Below are 15489 nucleotides of genomic sequence, written 5' to 3'. Positions count from 1 at the left end.
ATATATATATATAATTGTATGATTATTTGAAGATTTTGTACCAATTGAGATATAATGCATGCTTTTGCCCTGTTCCTGATAACTCAGTATCAAGATGATGAAGAAAATTACCTTCCACTATAACCTTTCTCCATAACAACCATGTTTCCATTACCCAAGTTTCTAAGTCTCACAAACTGTTCAGCCGTCCATTTGTTATTTGTACCACCCCATTAGAAACAGTCCGAAGGGGTAGACTATGTGAGGCAATCACCTTGTTCATTTTTGGGTTTCTATCAACTAGTTGCTGAAAACTTCCAATATCAATGTCTACTCTCAGTGCTCCTCATCATGAAAATTTCCTTTTCCCAAAAGAAAAATCTAAATCAAACCCAGTTCAAAGGATCACATAAAGATTTCAAAAAAACTAAATGGGTTTTGTTAATCTGTGTAGTATGTACCAAAATCTTGCTCTCTTAGAATAGGCTCTTCTATGTACCAAAATCATGCTATCTTAAACGAGAATCTTCTCTCATACCAGCAATTCTTGAGCGCTTTCGAACAGGACTTTTCAAATGTTCCATGTGCTTTTCTATAGGGAGATATATAGAGAAGATTGTCTTTCTCAATCATCTCTTTGATTCTTTTCCCACATTATTCAGCTTCAGCTTTTCCTTTCTTTGTCAGTGCAATTTTTGGATCAGCAACTCTTCTATAAGCCATCTTATATAGGTTTCCTTCACTCTGACCATGTGAAACCAGCATTATCCTATGAGGTCTAGGAGGTGGGATTTTCATGAAAACTAGTTAACCCATTATCACCATGTTCAATGCTCTCACTTGAGTTTCCACTGTAGTGGATTTTACTTCTACTACTATTACTACCACTACTACCATAGAATCTAAATTTGAGAGTTGGACAAATGAAGCTGGGAGTATAGAAGGAAGAACTGTCATTGTTTGGAAAATAGGAAAATATTTCAAAAAGAAGTAGGAAATGTGTATAATTGAATCATTTTTATGAGTAGGAATATTCATCAAAGGTGTTTGATATTTTTACTATTATGTGGGGCTTAAGAATTTTGCTGAGAGGACAATGAAAGGCTTGTTTGTGGATGGTATATAGACCTTTTCTATGCCTTCATGTCAGATTGAAAGAGTTTAAGGGCCTGTTTGGCCATGTTTTCTGTTTTCTGTTTTTGAAACATTGTTTTCAGAAATGAAAATAGAAAACTGTTTTCTCTTGTTTGGCCATTGATGTTTGAAAACAGTTTTCAACACCAAAAAATAGAAAATATGTTTGGTTACATGTTTTTAAACAGTTTTTTGTTTTTATTTTTTTATTTTTTTATTTTTGGGTTACATACAAGGTTTTTATTTATTTTTCTTTCATACAAAAAACCTTATATATAATATATGTAGCTATAATATATTTATATATATTTACATAATATTAATTCATTCCCATATTAATGAATTATATACATATATAATATAAAATATATATTGAAATCTAATATAACTTTTTTTTTCCGTTGAATTTTTTTGTCTATTATTATATAATAAAACGTAATTGATAGTATATAATAAAATAATTGTTGCTAACAGGAAATTAAATTTTATAAGTCTAATATAAAATCTCCAGCTATAAATATCCATTAAATTACTAATTTTACATATGAATAACATAGTCATGCCACATTACTTGTTAAAGTTGATTTCGATAAGCTGCCATAGCTGTTGCTGCTTCGTCTGACAAATCTACACTTGTTTGATCCACTTGTACTAGCTTCTTCATCTTCAATCTCTTGTTCTTCTTCTTCCCATTGTGTAAACATAACATCATTTTGTGCCCACTTTCAAATGAAATTATGTAGTGTACAACAAGCTATAACTATCAAAGGTTATCTACTTTGCTTGTAAGGTGGCATCATTTTCAAAATTCGAAATGCACTTTCAACACACCAAAGCAACGTTCAATAACATTTCTAAGTGAAGAATGCCTATAATTAAACAATTCTTTTGGTCCTCTTGGTTGGGGACCTCTACCATGATATTCTTGCAAATGATATCTTTCACCTCGAAATGAAGGAAGAAAACCCATGGTACATGGAAATCCAGAATCAACAACATAATATTCACCTAAAAAGATACAAAAAATGAAATCATGTATGGAAATTTTTTATACTAAAAAACATCAAATAAGACAATAAAATTTTTTATGTTTACCTTCTTTAGGTAATGGAAATTTATTTTCGGATTTTGTAATTGCATGAAGAAAAACTCTTGAATCATTTGTAGTGCCCTCCCAACCAGCATAAACGAAAGTAAACATCATGTTGAAATTGCATGCACATAAAACATTTTGAGTCACTATAGATTTTCTACCTCTATAGCTAACTTGCTTTTCAGCAGGAACATGTGCGCTTATGTGTGTGCCATCAATTGCACCAATACATTTCTAAAAACACCAAAATATTACAGTATTAGTTTTAAAAAAGTAACTAAGAGTAATAAAATTCATAAATTATATTTACAAAAACAAGTATTTACCTCAAACCATGGAAAATATTTTGGATTTTTGACGATATGTGAAGGCAATGGAGAGTTTGTATGACATATCAATTCTTTTCCAAGTCTACATATTGCTCTTAGTGTCAAAGTGAAATGTCTATCCACAGTTTCAAGGGAATGTTGAAAACGATCCGCTATAAGTCTCATTCCAACATTGTGACCAATTATTATAAGAAACATAGCAAGTGCTTCTTTAACTCTAACTTATTTAGTATCTTTCAAATATTCATGTTGCTTCAAACAAGTACAAAGAGAAAGAAAAATATTTTTGTTCATTCGAAACAACTCATAGCATGTTTTTGCACTCCCATTCAATAATTCTGTTATAAAATTTTGACCACTCAACATTGAAGTTCTTTGAGGTATTTTTTCTAGAAAACGTTTAGTGTACTCACATACATCAAGAAATATCATAAAGTCTTGAAACTCTTCATCTGAACTAGAAGAAGAGGAACTATTTATATCATCCATAGATTAGTTTTACCTATTGTCCTTCCTGCATATAATATTAAAATATAAATATATATTAAGACGAAAGAATTAAAAGATCTCAACTTCTAAAACAATTTAACCATCCAATAATCAAGGACACCATTAACCAAGTGTAGGCAAACATAGCATTCATTTGAACATATCATCTAAACATATAAAGTATAAAAATCCAAACATATAAAACATATAAAAATCTAAAAAAATCCAAACATATTATTCCACAAACATTAAACCGACAAAATTAAATCCTAATATATCAAATCCTACTACAGATATAATTATGATATATGATAATCTAGCTAAAGACTATCTAACTAAGCCTTCTTCCTAGGTGAAGACATATGGATAAATATCTCTCTCCAATCTGCCTCTCTCAACTTTCTACTGCTTTAAGATAAGTAGCATTGTCAACTCCATCTATTGCTTCAAGAAGGCTCACACATGTAGCAATGGAACAATCTTTTGCATTATCAATACTATTATCATCCACACTATAGGAACTTTTATATTTTTCTGCCTTAGCTTTAGCAACTTCTGTCTTTGCCTTTGCTGTCTCAATCCATGCTTGGATTGCAGCACTCATTTATTGTGACCTAGTTTCCTTTTTACTTCTATGTTTTGAGCTAGATGATGCAGTGCGTTTCCTCAAATTGCTTGTTAATTTATCGAGAGTAGAAAAGGGATCATCACGACTAATGTTAACGTGTGCACTCTCAGCCTCCAATTCCATCTCATCATCAGTATTGGGTGGATCACTAGTAGATGCATGACGAAACACTCCAATAGCAGGTGACTTGTTAAATATAATTCCTAATAGCTTGTAATGGTCACATCCTTTCTTTCGAAATTCAGTTGCTTTAGGATGCACCTAAAAGAATAAATAATATATTCATCAACGTATAATAATAATAATAATAATAATATATTGTATATCCTCAAACGAAAGTACATATACCCGTATATAGTTTTGCCACATTTCATCTGTAGCATTCACAGTATTAGTTTCAGCATCCCAACCAAATCTAGTTTGTTGCAACAGCTCACTAAACTCACGATGCTTACTTCGAAGCCTATTGAATTTCTGCTTAATTTGCTTCACGTTGTAGTTTCTTTTAGACTTATTATTCAGAGCTTCAAGTATATTAGTCCATTCCTTTGAACTAAACTTACCATTTTTCATACCACCTTTGTTTATTAAATCTACCATAACATCTATATAAATTTTTTCATTGGTAGCACCCCATAGAGTTGAATCATCACCACCATCATTTTCCATAGTTGACATCGCACAAATATACTACAGAAAAAATAAATAGCAGAATTGAAGCAATCATCATAAACATTTCTAGGAATTTAAAAGTTTCAACAAAGGAAATCATCATAGAAAGTGAGAGAGACAAATTCCATGTTGACACAAAGACAAAACAATCAATGAAAAGGCAAGAAAGATGATCAACGTGAACATATTGAACATGTGCAACTTTACATGATTTTTTGACCAGAATGTCACAGCCTTACATGATTTTTAATCTGAACGTTATAGCCACAGGCATTTTATCAAACTAATTACACACATGGAGGGTATGGAAGATTAATCTACATTCATATCTCTAGCTCCTGTTTCCCATCCATTTCTTTGCATGTCTTTGTTAGTCCATTCTATATGTAACTCTTTTTTTTCCCCCACAAAAATGACCCACTTCTTAATTTATATCATCAAACTCTGTGAAAATCAAAATTTTGCCATTCTACAAATTGTTTTTTTTTTTTTTTTTAGTGTTGCTTATAAACATTCATCCAAATAATAATAATAATAATATATATATATATATATATATCTAAAAGAAACCCACCACAAGAAATGTCCACCTATATATATATACATGTAGAGCTTGGACAAAATCCATAAAAGCACACGGTTCCATATGCTTTGTTTTCTTTTCTTTTTTTTTATATATATATAAACATGTGAAACATGAAAATTGTCACCAAGGCACACGACTCCATACATGTATATGGCAAAAGGTATCCACATGTCTTTTGTTTAGCCACACAAACTTTTTCTTGGCTCCATGCATATATATATATAGATACACACACATGTCAAAACATCCTATCCTTTATCTTTTTTTCTTTTGTTTGTATATGTATGTATGTATACACGGTTTCATGTATATATATGTTTCAAAAAAGGTGTCCACACATCTCTATTAGGCCACACTTGCACTTCACATTTGAATATGTGTTTTATATAAAAACTATTCTCTTCTGTATAGCTTTTTACTCGGATCACCAAAAAAACAAAGGCATAGAAAAGGAAAATTCAATATGGCAAAAAGTTGCTCTAATTCAATATGTTGAATTAAACAGTTGGAAGGAAGCTTGGCAGGCTTAGCGGGCTAAGTAGCAGCAGCAGCAGAAGGAGCTGTCAGGTTTATTTGGTTTTTGTTAAAATAGAAAACTCACAGTCAAAATAACCAAACAAAAAGAAAAGAAAACTCACTATGTTTTTTTTTTCCCATGTACTCAATTAAAGTAGGTAGAAAAATAGAATTTTTCAAAAAGGAAAGGTTTGCACCCACTTTCGGGGTTGTGAGCAAAGCATAAGAATAAGGGATGCTTTCATTTATGAAATTTCAATGAAGCTACCACAGACCAAAACACACAGAACATCTGTCTGATTTTTCAACATCAAAATACTTGCATGAAATTCAATCGCACATGATCTGAAAATTCTACCAAGTTTCATAAAAGTTAAAAGAGTACAAAAAGAATGTTAGATTAGATGATTAATTGATAAGAGTACTGATCTGTTGAGGGTGCATAATTAAATGGTTTAAAATTACTTTCAGTTAGTGCTTTCAACTTTATACTAGTTTCTGGCACTATCACTATCAGTTAGTGCTTAAAAGTTATCACTAAAAACAATTAATATATCAGAGCCAAAAAAAAAAAAAATAGAAACGATTAATAGATATATATATATATATATATATATATTATTTTTACAGCAGAATTATACAAGATCGATGACTTCCCTGAAACCTTATTAAACTTGACTAACAAACTTAAAAATCTTATGAAAATGATTTGTTGAGAGGAAACTTGAGGACCCCCTAATAGACAAGCACTTTATGTACACAGAAATAGAACACTGAGAAGAATAATGAAGAACAGAGGAAGTAATAGCAGAATTTGATCGAATAATAATAATACATCGGACAGAGCCTAACCAGAGTTAACTAATAATTAGCTAACTAACTATCCGACTCAGCACTGATAAGTTTTTCTTTCATTCATTTAGATATAGTTATTCTTCAACATATCATATTCAGGACTTAAAATTGAATTTGATAACTAGGCACCACCCTTTACATCTCAATCGCACATGATCTGAAAATTCTACCAAGTTTCACAGAAGTGTGGAGGAGGAGGAGGAGCAAGCTTCTAGGCAAGCTGGGTTGAATTTGATTTTTTTTAAAAAAATTTAGGAATGGCAAGCCCGACAGAGGGAAAAGACAGAAGTTCCATCGAAGACGTTAAGAGGAAGAAGAAGAAGAAAAAAAAAGTTCCAGAGTATCGTGGAATTGGTATGAGACTCAAAGGCTAACCAAGAAAAATTCACAATCAATAATAAGCAATTAAACCCAAATCCAACAAAACTACAAACACAATTTATCAACAGACATAATCCAACTAGTATTGAAAGATTTGAGAAGCAAGGAAAACCTGATCGGTGAACTTGAGCAGAGATCTATTCGAAATTTATTGAAGGAACGGCTGGTTATTCGAGATCTGTTCGATGAAGGTTAGCTGGTGTGCGTGGGTCGACAAGCGGTGAACGTTTCGAAGGCCAGTGAAGGAGCTGGTCAAGTGGCGAAGGTGAGAGAACAGTAGAGAGGCCAAGGTGAGAGAACAGGTGGAAACATCTTTTTGATGTTTTCCCAATTTTGTTTTTTTTTTTTTAACTTGTTTTCTGAATTTGTTTTTAGAAACAAATGGTCAAATAGCTATAAGATTGTTTTGGAAACAAATTTCTGTTTTCAAGAACAGAAAACTATTCTGAAAACAGCTGGCCAAACAAGCCCTCAGTTTCCTAGAATACTTGAGTACTGGAGTTGTCATGTTTACTTTCCCCAAATCAAAATAATTAAATTGGATTAAAAATAGGAACTTTTTTCCCCCCTTGATTGAGAAAAAGTTTATATGGTTGAAATGGGAAAATATGGGATTTTTATTTTATTTTATTATTTTTAATATTTTTGTTCTGTTGCAATAAATTCATTGATAGAAGACAAAAGAAATGGTACAATCATGGAAATGAAGGTATAGATGGCAAGGTGCTTTTCCTATCCTTATAAGATTTTTTTGTCCTTTTGGAAATGGGGGAACCTTTGTGCCTTGTGCCTTTGGGTCCCAAAATCCAATTTAATTGTTCTGTAGTGTATGACTTTAAAAGAAGTTATTCAAGACCTATTCAGTCTGCATATTGACAAGACAAACTTAAGATATTTTTATTGTCAAAATATATATATAAAAGAAAAAAAAAATTATGTGTCTAGTTGAGTCCTGGAAACATCAAGCTCAAGCAAAAGGACATTATTATATAGATTTACAAAATGTAACTTTTGTCTTTGTAAGGTAAACTATTTATATAATTTCATTCTTGTTAATAATTTCCCCCTAGAAATTGGCCGCATATTATGTCCAGGCTCATTGTGCTTGTTTGATGTATGTATTTTCCATCTGAACTTCACGATTCTTTTGATTATCAATTTTTTGAAGCATATTCTTCTCCAATTGAGTATCTGATCATGAACTTAAAGCTTATGCCTCTCCATATTCTTATTGCTTTTATTTTTTTGGTAAGTTTATTACACTATTATTTAAAGTTTGTTACACTTGTATTTATGGTGTGTATTTCTTTACTTATTCATTATTCATTTATTGTTTGATAGATTTGGGGTTTTGAGACAATTCCTTCGTTGGATCAAGCATTTGGAAAGAAGTTGCCGGACATGACATTCCCTCGGATTCTTAATTGGCATATTTCACAAGTGCCAAGATTTGAGAAGGCCACTGAACTCTTCGATCATCGTGATGTAAGTATATGAGTTATTCCACTTATATATATATATATATATATACATATGTAAATATACATTCTAACTTAGTAATATTATTTATAGACTTTTGCAGTATTTGTAGTAATATTAGTATTACTTAATAATCATTTGATGATAATCCCTTTTGTCTTTTGCAGTATCCCGTTCATGCATTATGTTACTTTATTTACTGCGATCTGCATCCTTTTATGAGCAGCGGCCGGATCTTGTAGACTCCATTGATGAGTTTACATGTGAATTCACACAAAATTCCCCTCAGCAAAGTAACGAGTAAAGCCCCTTAATACGTACATGTTTGTTGAATAAATATTAACTATTAAATATGGTTCTAATAATACTAATATATGTTATAATAATTGTTTTTTTGTAGTGGTGACTGTGGTATATTTACACTCAAAACCATCCAGTTTTTACATGCTAGATTACCAGTGACATTCACACAAGATGACATGAAGTTCTTTAGGAAGAAGTATGCATATGAGGCTTACAACAAAGAACTAAGCATACGAGTTGGGTGATGATGCATTTTTCTTTCCTTTTGTCATGTTTATAAATGCATATTCTTTATTGTATTAGACTTTTAATTGTAAAGATAATGGTGACTTATAATGTTCATTTAACAAAGATAATGATGTGTTATTTATGTAAGGATAACTAATTGACCTTATAGAAAATGTGCCATATTTATTTATTAGAATTCCATTATGCACAGACGTCTTACAAGCTCAATTGCAAATTCTAAAAAATTTTCCGCTTGCTGGAAATCCCATATGGAGATCAATTGAAGCTTCTGGATAATTTTCCACCGGGCGAAAATTTTTTCCTCCAAACAGAAATCGTTTTCCTCCTGTTGGAAAAAATTTCCTCCAAGTGGAAATCGTTGAATAATTTTTATTCCTATCAGAAACTAATTTCCTCCACTTGGAAAATCAATTTCTAATAGATTATTTAAGTTAATAGTGGGGTAAAAAAATTGAAAGTGGAGACAAATATTATATAAAATGAAGATGGAATTAACAAAAAATGTATTGACATTTAAAATCTTTAAAGAAAAGAAAAAATGATATATATTTATTTTTCTTTTCAAAATCATTTGGACATTTCATAAAATGAGATGTAAACTAAAGATTTAAAATCAACTCTAGAAAGCCTCTTTTCATTTGGGATTAAATTCAAAAAAAAAAAAAGATTGCTAATAAATCTTCCACCGCGGAATAGAAAATATAATATCCAAGATATGAAATAATTATTAAAACATATTAAACCATAACAATAAATTAAAACTTTCTAATTCGAAGCATAAAATAATGGATTCATATATCTCTGCCTATAATGTCCAACACCACCGCATCGGCTACATCTATGTCCAATAACATATTCACCTTCGGATGGTATGCGTTGCATCCTCGGCCTACCGGCTCGTCTACGTGTCTATCTTGGTGGAAGAACAATACGACTTGCCACGTCATCCGGGACATGCCACTGTTTTTCATCTAACACAGGTTAAATGGACTCAGCATAAGCTGCACGATATGCATCTGTGGTGTAGTAATGAGAACACATGCCATAAGGAGCAATTTTACGGTCTCTGCAAGCGGCAATACAATGATCACAAGGATATTGATCAAGATCGAAGACTTTGCATGAGCATATTTTTGATTGGAGATTAACTGTACCCCTCAAACTCTCACCTTCCACAAGAAATTCATGCATATTAATGGCTTTCACACGTCGTCCGATGGACTCCAAATTTCGTAGTTTGAGTTGCTCTTCCATATGGTCAGTCACAGGCTTTGTCAATTTTGCACCTGCAGTACGTCGCTCATAAAACCACCTTTGCAGTAAATCCCGTATGTGCTCAATTAATGCTACTATTGACATCTCTCTGGCATCTAGCAAAATATCATTCAAGCTTTCTGCAATATTGGTAGTCATGATAGTGTACCTTCTACATGGAAAAAGAGAACGTGCCCACCTTGTAGGGTCACATGATCGAATGTACTAGGCAGCCCTACTGTTTTTTGCCTCAATTTACCCCATATAAAACTCAAAATCTTCAACCAAATATGCACTAGCTGCGAGCATGAAACATTGTATTATTGTTTCATCTTTCGCATGTCCATTTGCTTTAATATTTCTGCTTATATGGTACGTGCACAATGCATGGTATGCATTGGGAAAAACTTTGCATAATGCCCTTTCAATAGCGGGGTGTCTATCACTCACAAATACCAAATCCGGAAAATCTCCGATGGCATCCTTGAGGTTTTGGAAAAACCATGTATATGCTTGCTTGTTCTCTCCATCTCCAATACCGAAAGCCAAAGGATATATTTGCTTATTGCCATCCATGCTCGATGCAATATACATGTACCCTTTGTATTTCCCTTTCAATGTAGTTGCATCAACAGCCAACACGGGTCTTATGTGGGATTTAAATCCCCTAATGCTTGCTCCAATCGCCATAAAGAAATATACAAAATTGTTATTATCGTTTGTTTTGATACGTGCAAAAGTTCCAGGGTTCTTCGACACTAACTCATAACAGTAGGCAGGCAACTTAGCAAAATTCTCCTCTGGAGATCCCCTAACACTGTTAGGTGCATACTCTTTACCTCTCCATGCTTTGTTGTAGCTTATATTCACCCCATATTTCTGCAAAAAATCATGTTGAATTTCTTTGGGTTTGTAAACACGTGCAATACCTTCATATTTAGATTTGATACATTGCCCGATAACCCGGCTACTGACCTGCTTATGTTCTCGATGCACGATATCTAACGAGCAACTGTGTATATTATCAAAAATTCTCACAACAAATATTTCTCCATTTTTAAATGTGGTTGCACGTAGTCGCCATTTACAAGTATTTTCAAGCATACAACCTTATACCGTTGTGTAGTTGACCGTGTCACCTTGAACTCTTTATTTTCTCGCATGCAATAAATACTCAGTTTATTCTGTAAGTCATGTTTGTTGCGAAATAATTGTCCAACTACTATGCTCTCACAGCCAGTGAACTTTGATGAAAATATGGCCATAGAACCACTTCTGTTGCTCGATGATATGTGGTCACTTGTAGCACGATGAACCCTAACATCATCAACTCTTCATTGTTCATTTCAGGATGCATATCATTATCATTGTCCGGCAACTCATGATCAAAATCTACATCAGATGATCAGGATCATCCCTTGCTGCATTGTAATTCTCATCATAATCAATATTATGCAACTGCTCATACTCCTCATTGTACAGAAACCGTTCAGCATAGTCACCTCCAACATCAACTCCTTTGTGGATGTTAAATGATGTCCAGCCCCATGAACATCAACTTGATCTCTAAACTGAGTTTCTTGAACCATAATTTCCTGAGATGTAGCCTGAATAGGTTCAGTACCGGAAACTTGTGGTAGACGAACGCCAATTGGAGGACAAGAAAAAAAATGAAGATTACTCCCACTATCCGAAGTAAAGGCTGTTTGATGAACATTTTTACATACATGTTCAACTTTCGAAATCACCTCAACATACATTGGAGGCCGCATCATTGTCATCTCTCCATTCCTCACTTCTTGAAGAAAGCATTTCACATCCTTATCACAGCATATTTCTGTAGGATCCAACTTTTCTGCACATCGTCCATATATCGATTTTAGCTTTAGCAAATATTCATTTAAATCTATCTCAATAGAATTAAAAATCTCATCCTCTAACACTGATTTTGTGCATCTTTTGTCAACGGAAACCATTATATTTTTACCATTTCGATATTCCCAATTACCAACATCATTTTGTACCAATGTTCCATTATATAAAACCGCAATTACAATATCATCATCTTCCATTTTACTACAAAATTAAATGAATAACTTTAAACTAAATCAATAAATATAAAAAAATTTGAATAACACTAAACAAACATATTAATTGTATTAAAAAATTTTATTCTGTTTTTTTTTTCCACCAAATGTGGCTCTACTGGCAAAAAACTGGCGAAAAATTAGCGGAAAACTTGCAAAAACTGACAAACTGGAGGAAAATGGTGGAAGTTCATCTTTTTCGCCAAATTTCCTCCATTTTTACTGTTTTTCGCAATTTTTCAGTTTTACATAAATTTTTCTCCATTTTCAAACCATATCCCACCTAAGTATCTTTAAACTCACATATAACAGCTCATAAATGAATTTCTTGCATATCCATATTAAATAAAAAGCTTAAAAATTCCAAAACTAACAAAAAATACAAGAAAAAAAAAAGAAAGAGAAAAAAGAGAAAAAACACATATTTCCTTAGTTTCATCTAATAAGAAAAAAGATAAAATTTTTACCTAAGTTTAGTTTTAGATATGAAAAAATACAAGAAAATGAGAGTGAGAGGAGATGAGATGCAAAGAGTGGCCTGTTAGAGAAACCCTTGCATGAATGGCTGTGTAGAGGAAGAAGGGAAAGAGTAAAAAAAACCTATTGCGTAATTTTCAATTTTATCAAAGGTATTTTTGTTCCAAAGTGGCTAGTTTTAAAAAAAAAAAAAAATTGTTATTCTTCAAAAATCATATTACGAGATGGCTACTTTTCGAAAAAACCTAAACAAATATATATTTTTACTTCCACAAAAAAAAAAAAAAAAGAATAATGCAGACCAAATATCGGACAAATGAGTGAACCATGTTTCTTTCTTTAATAATTATGAGAAAAAAATCCCCAAATCCCAAATAAAAGTTAAAAAAAATGGAAATTGATTATTATTATTATTTTTTTTTTCTGAAAGATGGGGAAATTAAGTTTATCTTACTGTGTTAGTGTGATTGGTGAATTTTTATTTTATTTGATTTTTTTCCTTGGACTTCATTTTTGAAAACGTAAGAATTAGCCAACATATTAGTTGTTCAACTTAGGTATAACATGAAACAGTTAAATTTTTTATTATTCTTTTTTTTTTCTAGAATAAAATTTGATATCATTCTTAAAGTAATATGTGTGCATATAACAAACTAGAAGTGCAATATAAATAAATTATAGTTCAATAATTGTCTTTTAACACTTTATGAACAAAAAGAAAATTATCTTTTAACATCCATCTAATGAGTATATTCTCAATCTATAGACCTATGGCATATTTTGCTTCTTAAAAAATTTTAACGTCAAAATCCTTCTGTTTTTCAAAATAATAATAATAATATAAGATTCAATAAATTTGCAAAATCCTCAAAAGTCGTAGCAAATATGTACTCCAACTAGGGAAACTGGAAAAACGTGGTTAATTTGTAACAAACGGTACTTTGACATGTTATATATTTTATCCAAAAAGAAAGAGAATATATATTATATATATGACTTTTTCATTTCCTTCTTAACGAAGATATTATATAGCTTTCATCAGTACAACTCAAAGTCATTAATTAATCTATAAACAGTCATACAGTGCATGCATATTAAATAATTATATCACAAAATTAAATATGATACAATCTATCAGAGTAAAAAAAAAAAAAAAAGGTTCCATACTAATCAAGCTTATTGTGCACTTAAGTAGCACAAGATGCAACAAAATAGTCTTTATATACATATACATATCTACATAATATTTTTATAATATGGATATATACACCATAAAATCATATCGAAATAAATATGAAAAATTATTACTGACAATATTTTTTGATTCTATTGTTGATGTTAGTTTATATTTTCAAATGTATTAGTAAATTTCTATAATATGGATAACGTTGAGGTTTTGTAGTTGATTGGATATGTAAAGGTAAAATACTATTTCGGTGCAGACTATGAGAGCTGTATTAAATGGAAACAAATTTTGAATATTAAATATAATTTCAAAATAATAGGGATTAAGATGGGCCAGTGAGACTATGGAGGATAAGATATTGACACTCACACAAAGTTAAAAACAACTAATTAAGATGCAACATTACTTCTAGTTAATATGTTAATATCATGTTCATAAAAGAGGATGATATAAATCATGTGAAACTCACGTGGATGTTAATAACATGGACATAACAATCTTCTCCTTTGGAGTATGCTATAAGTAATTTCAAAACTAAAAGATAGCAACAAATTTTTTTTTTTCCGGTTTATTAATCAAAAAAGAAAAGTTTATAGTTTCGTGAGGACAACTATTTCTCTTATCGTAAAGTAGTTAATCAGACACGCATCTTTGAATTGAGTTCCACACGTGCTCTTTGAACAATATAATTAACTATAATCATACCACACACCTAGACTTATTTGGATAATAAAAATAATAATAATAATAATAAGAGTTGATTTAACAACTACATTGTAAATAAATGAATGAATGAATGATGGAAAAAAAAAGGCCTTTTGTCCCATTTGGTAGCAATGGTCATGAAAGCAACATGTACGGCCAAGCTTGAATGCTTCAACATCTCACACTTCTGTAATATTCGGGAAATATTTCAATATTTCCACAATATATACTCTGCCCATTTTTAATATAAAGATAAGACCTACAAATTTATGGGTCCCATCCCTATTCATGTCCTATTGTTGCAGAAAACTTTGCAGACTGCTAGCTGATATATACATATGCTGTTAGCAAAGAACACCCTTTTCCTCTTTATTTATTATCTCAGCTTTATCATATTTCGGCTATGCATCATTTCATTTTTTTAATTATAAAGTTGTTTTTTAAAGCATATATTTTAATGGATGAGTTTATAATTAATTAGTTATAACTAATTCCAGCCCAAAAGAAAAAAAGAATAATTAGTTGCTAACTAGCTATTTGATTTTCATATATATATATATATAGAGAGAGAGAGAGAGAGAGGCCAAAAATTTATCAAAGAAGAAGACCGCACACACTGATGGACGGCAAAATTTAATGCAATATTAACATAATTATGAGATACAAACAAATTTGCAAACACAAGCAATAGTAGCTACATATATAAATATATATATATTAATTATTGGTGTTTGGGAGGAAGGCAAAGGTTTTTGTATTAATAGTGAAAGCGTCTTTCGAAAGCGCTTTATTTCTGTATAGAAAGCGAAATATATAGGCGGGAAGGATAAAATTTTGGTGTTTTGTACAATTAAAAAGCATTCATTATTAGTTTATAATAGATAGGATTAATAGGATTAAATGTTTATCTATATATACATACATATGGTCAACCATAGATAAAGTCCATATTATTTTATATATTTTTTATAATTATTAAATCATATTAAAAATTAAAATTTAAAATTTAAAAATATTTAAATATAAATTAATAATAAATTAAAATTTTATTTAAAAAAATTAAAATTTATTGAATTTGATAATTAAT

At 31.0% G+C, this 15489-nt stretch overlaps 2 protein-coding genes across 2 annotated transcripts; both read right to left on the bottom strand.

The window, feature by feature from the left end:
* Positions 1–1591: 1591 nt before the first annotated feature.
* LOC107417030 (uncharacterized) lies at positions 1592–3628 on the bottom strand. Its single transcript, XM_060817326.1, has 3 exons — positions 3431–3628; positions 2209–2440; positions 1592–2121 (listed from the first exon to the last, which is right to left on the bottom strand). The coding sequence occupies exons 1-3, from the start codon at positions 3626–3628 to the stop codon at positions 1916–1918; spliced, it is 636 nt and encodes a 211-aa protein (XP_060673309.1). The 3' UTR covers positions 1592–1915.
* LOC132803882 (L10-interacting MYB domain-containing protein-like) lies at positions 3055–4445 on the bottom strand. The gene is made up of 2 exons (XM_060817682.1): positions 4001–4445; positions 3055–3913 (listed from the first exon to the last, which is right to left on the bottom strand). The coding sequence occupies exons 1-2, from the start codon at positions 4328–4330 to the stop codon at positions 3629–3631; spliced, it is 615 nt and encodes a 204-aa protein (XP_060673665.1). The 5' UTR covers positions 4331–4445; the 3' UTR covers positions 3055–3628.
* Positions 4446–15489: the final 11044 nt, after the last annotated feature.

This window comes from Ziziphus jujuba, chromosome 5 (genome assembly GCF_031755915.1).
Source record: "Ziziphus jujuba cultivar Dongzao chromosome 5, ASM3175591v1".
NCBI lineage: Eukaryota > Viridiplantae > Streptophyta > Magnoliopsida > Rosales > Rhamnaceae > Ziziphus > Ziziphus jujuba.
The sequence above is the reverse complement of the archived record's forward strand: the minus strand, read 5'-3'. Positions and strand labels throughout refer to the sequence as shown.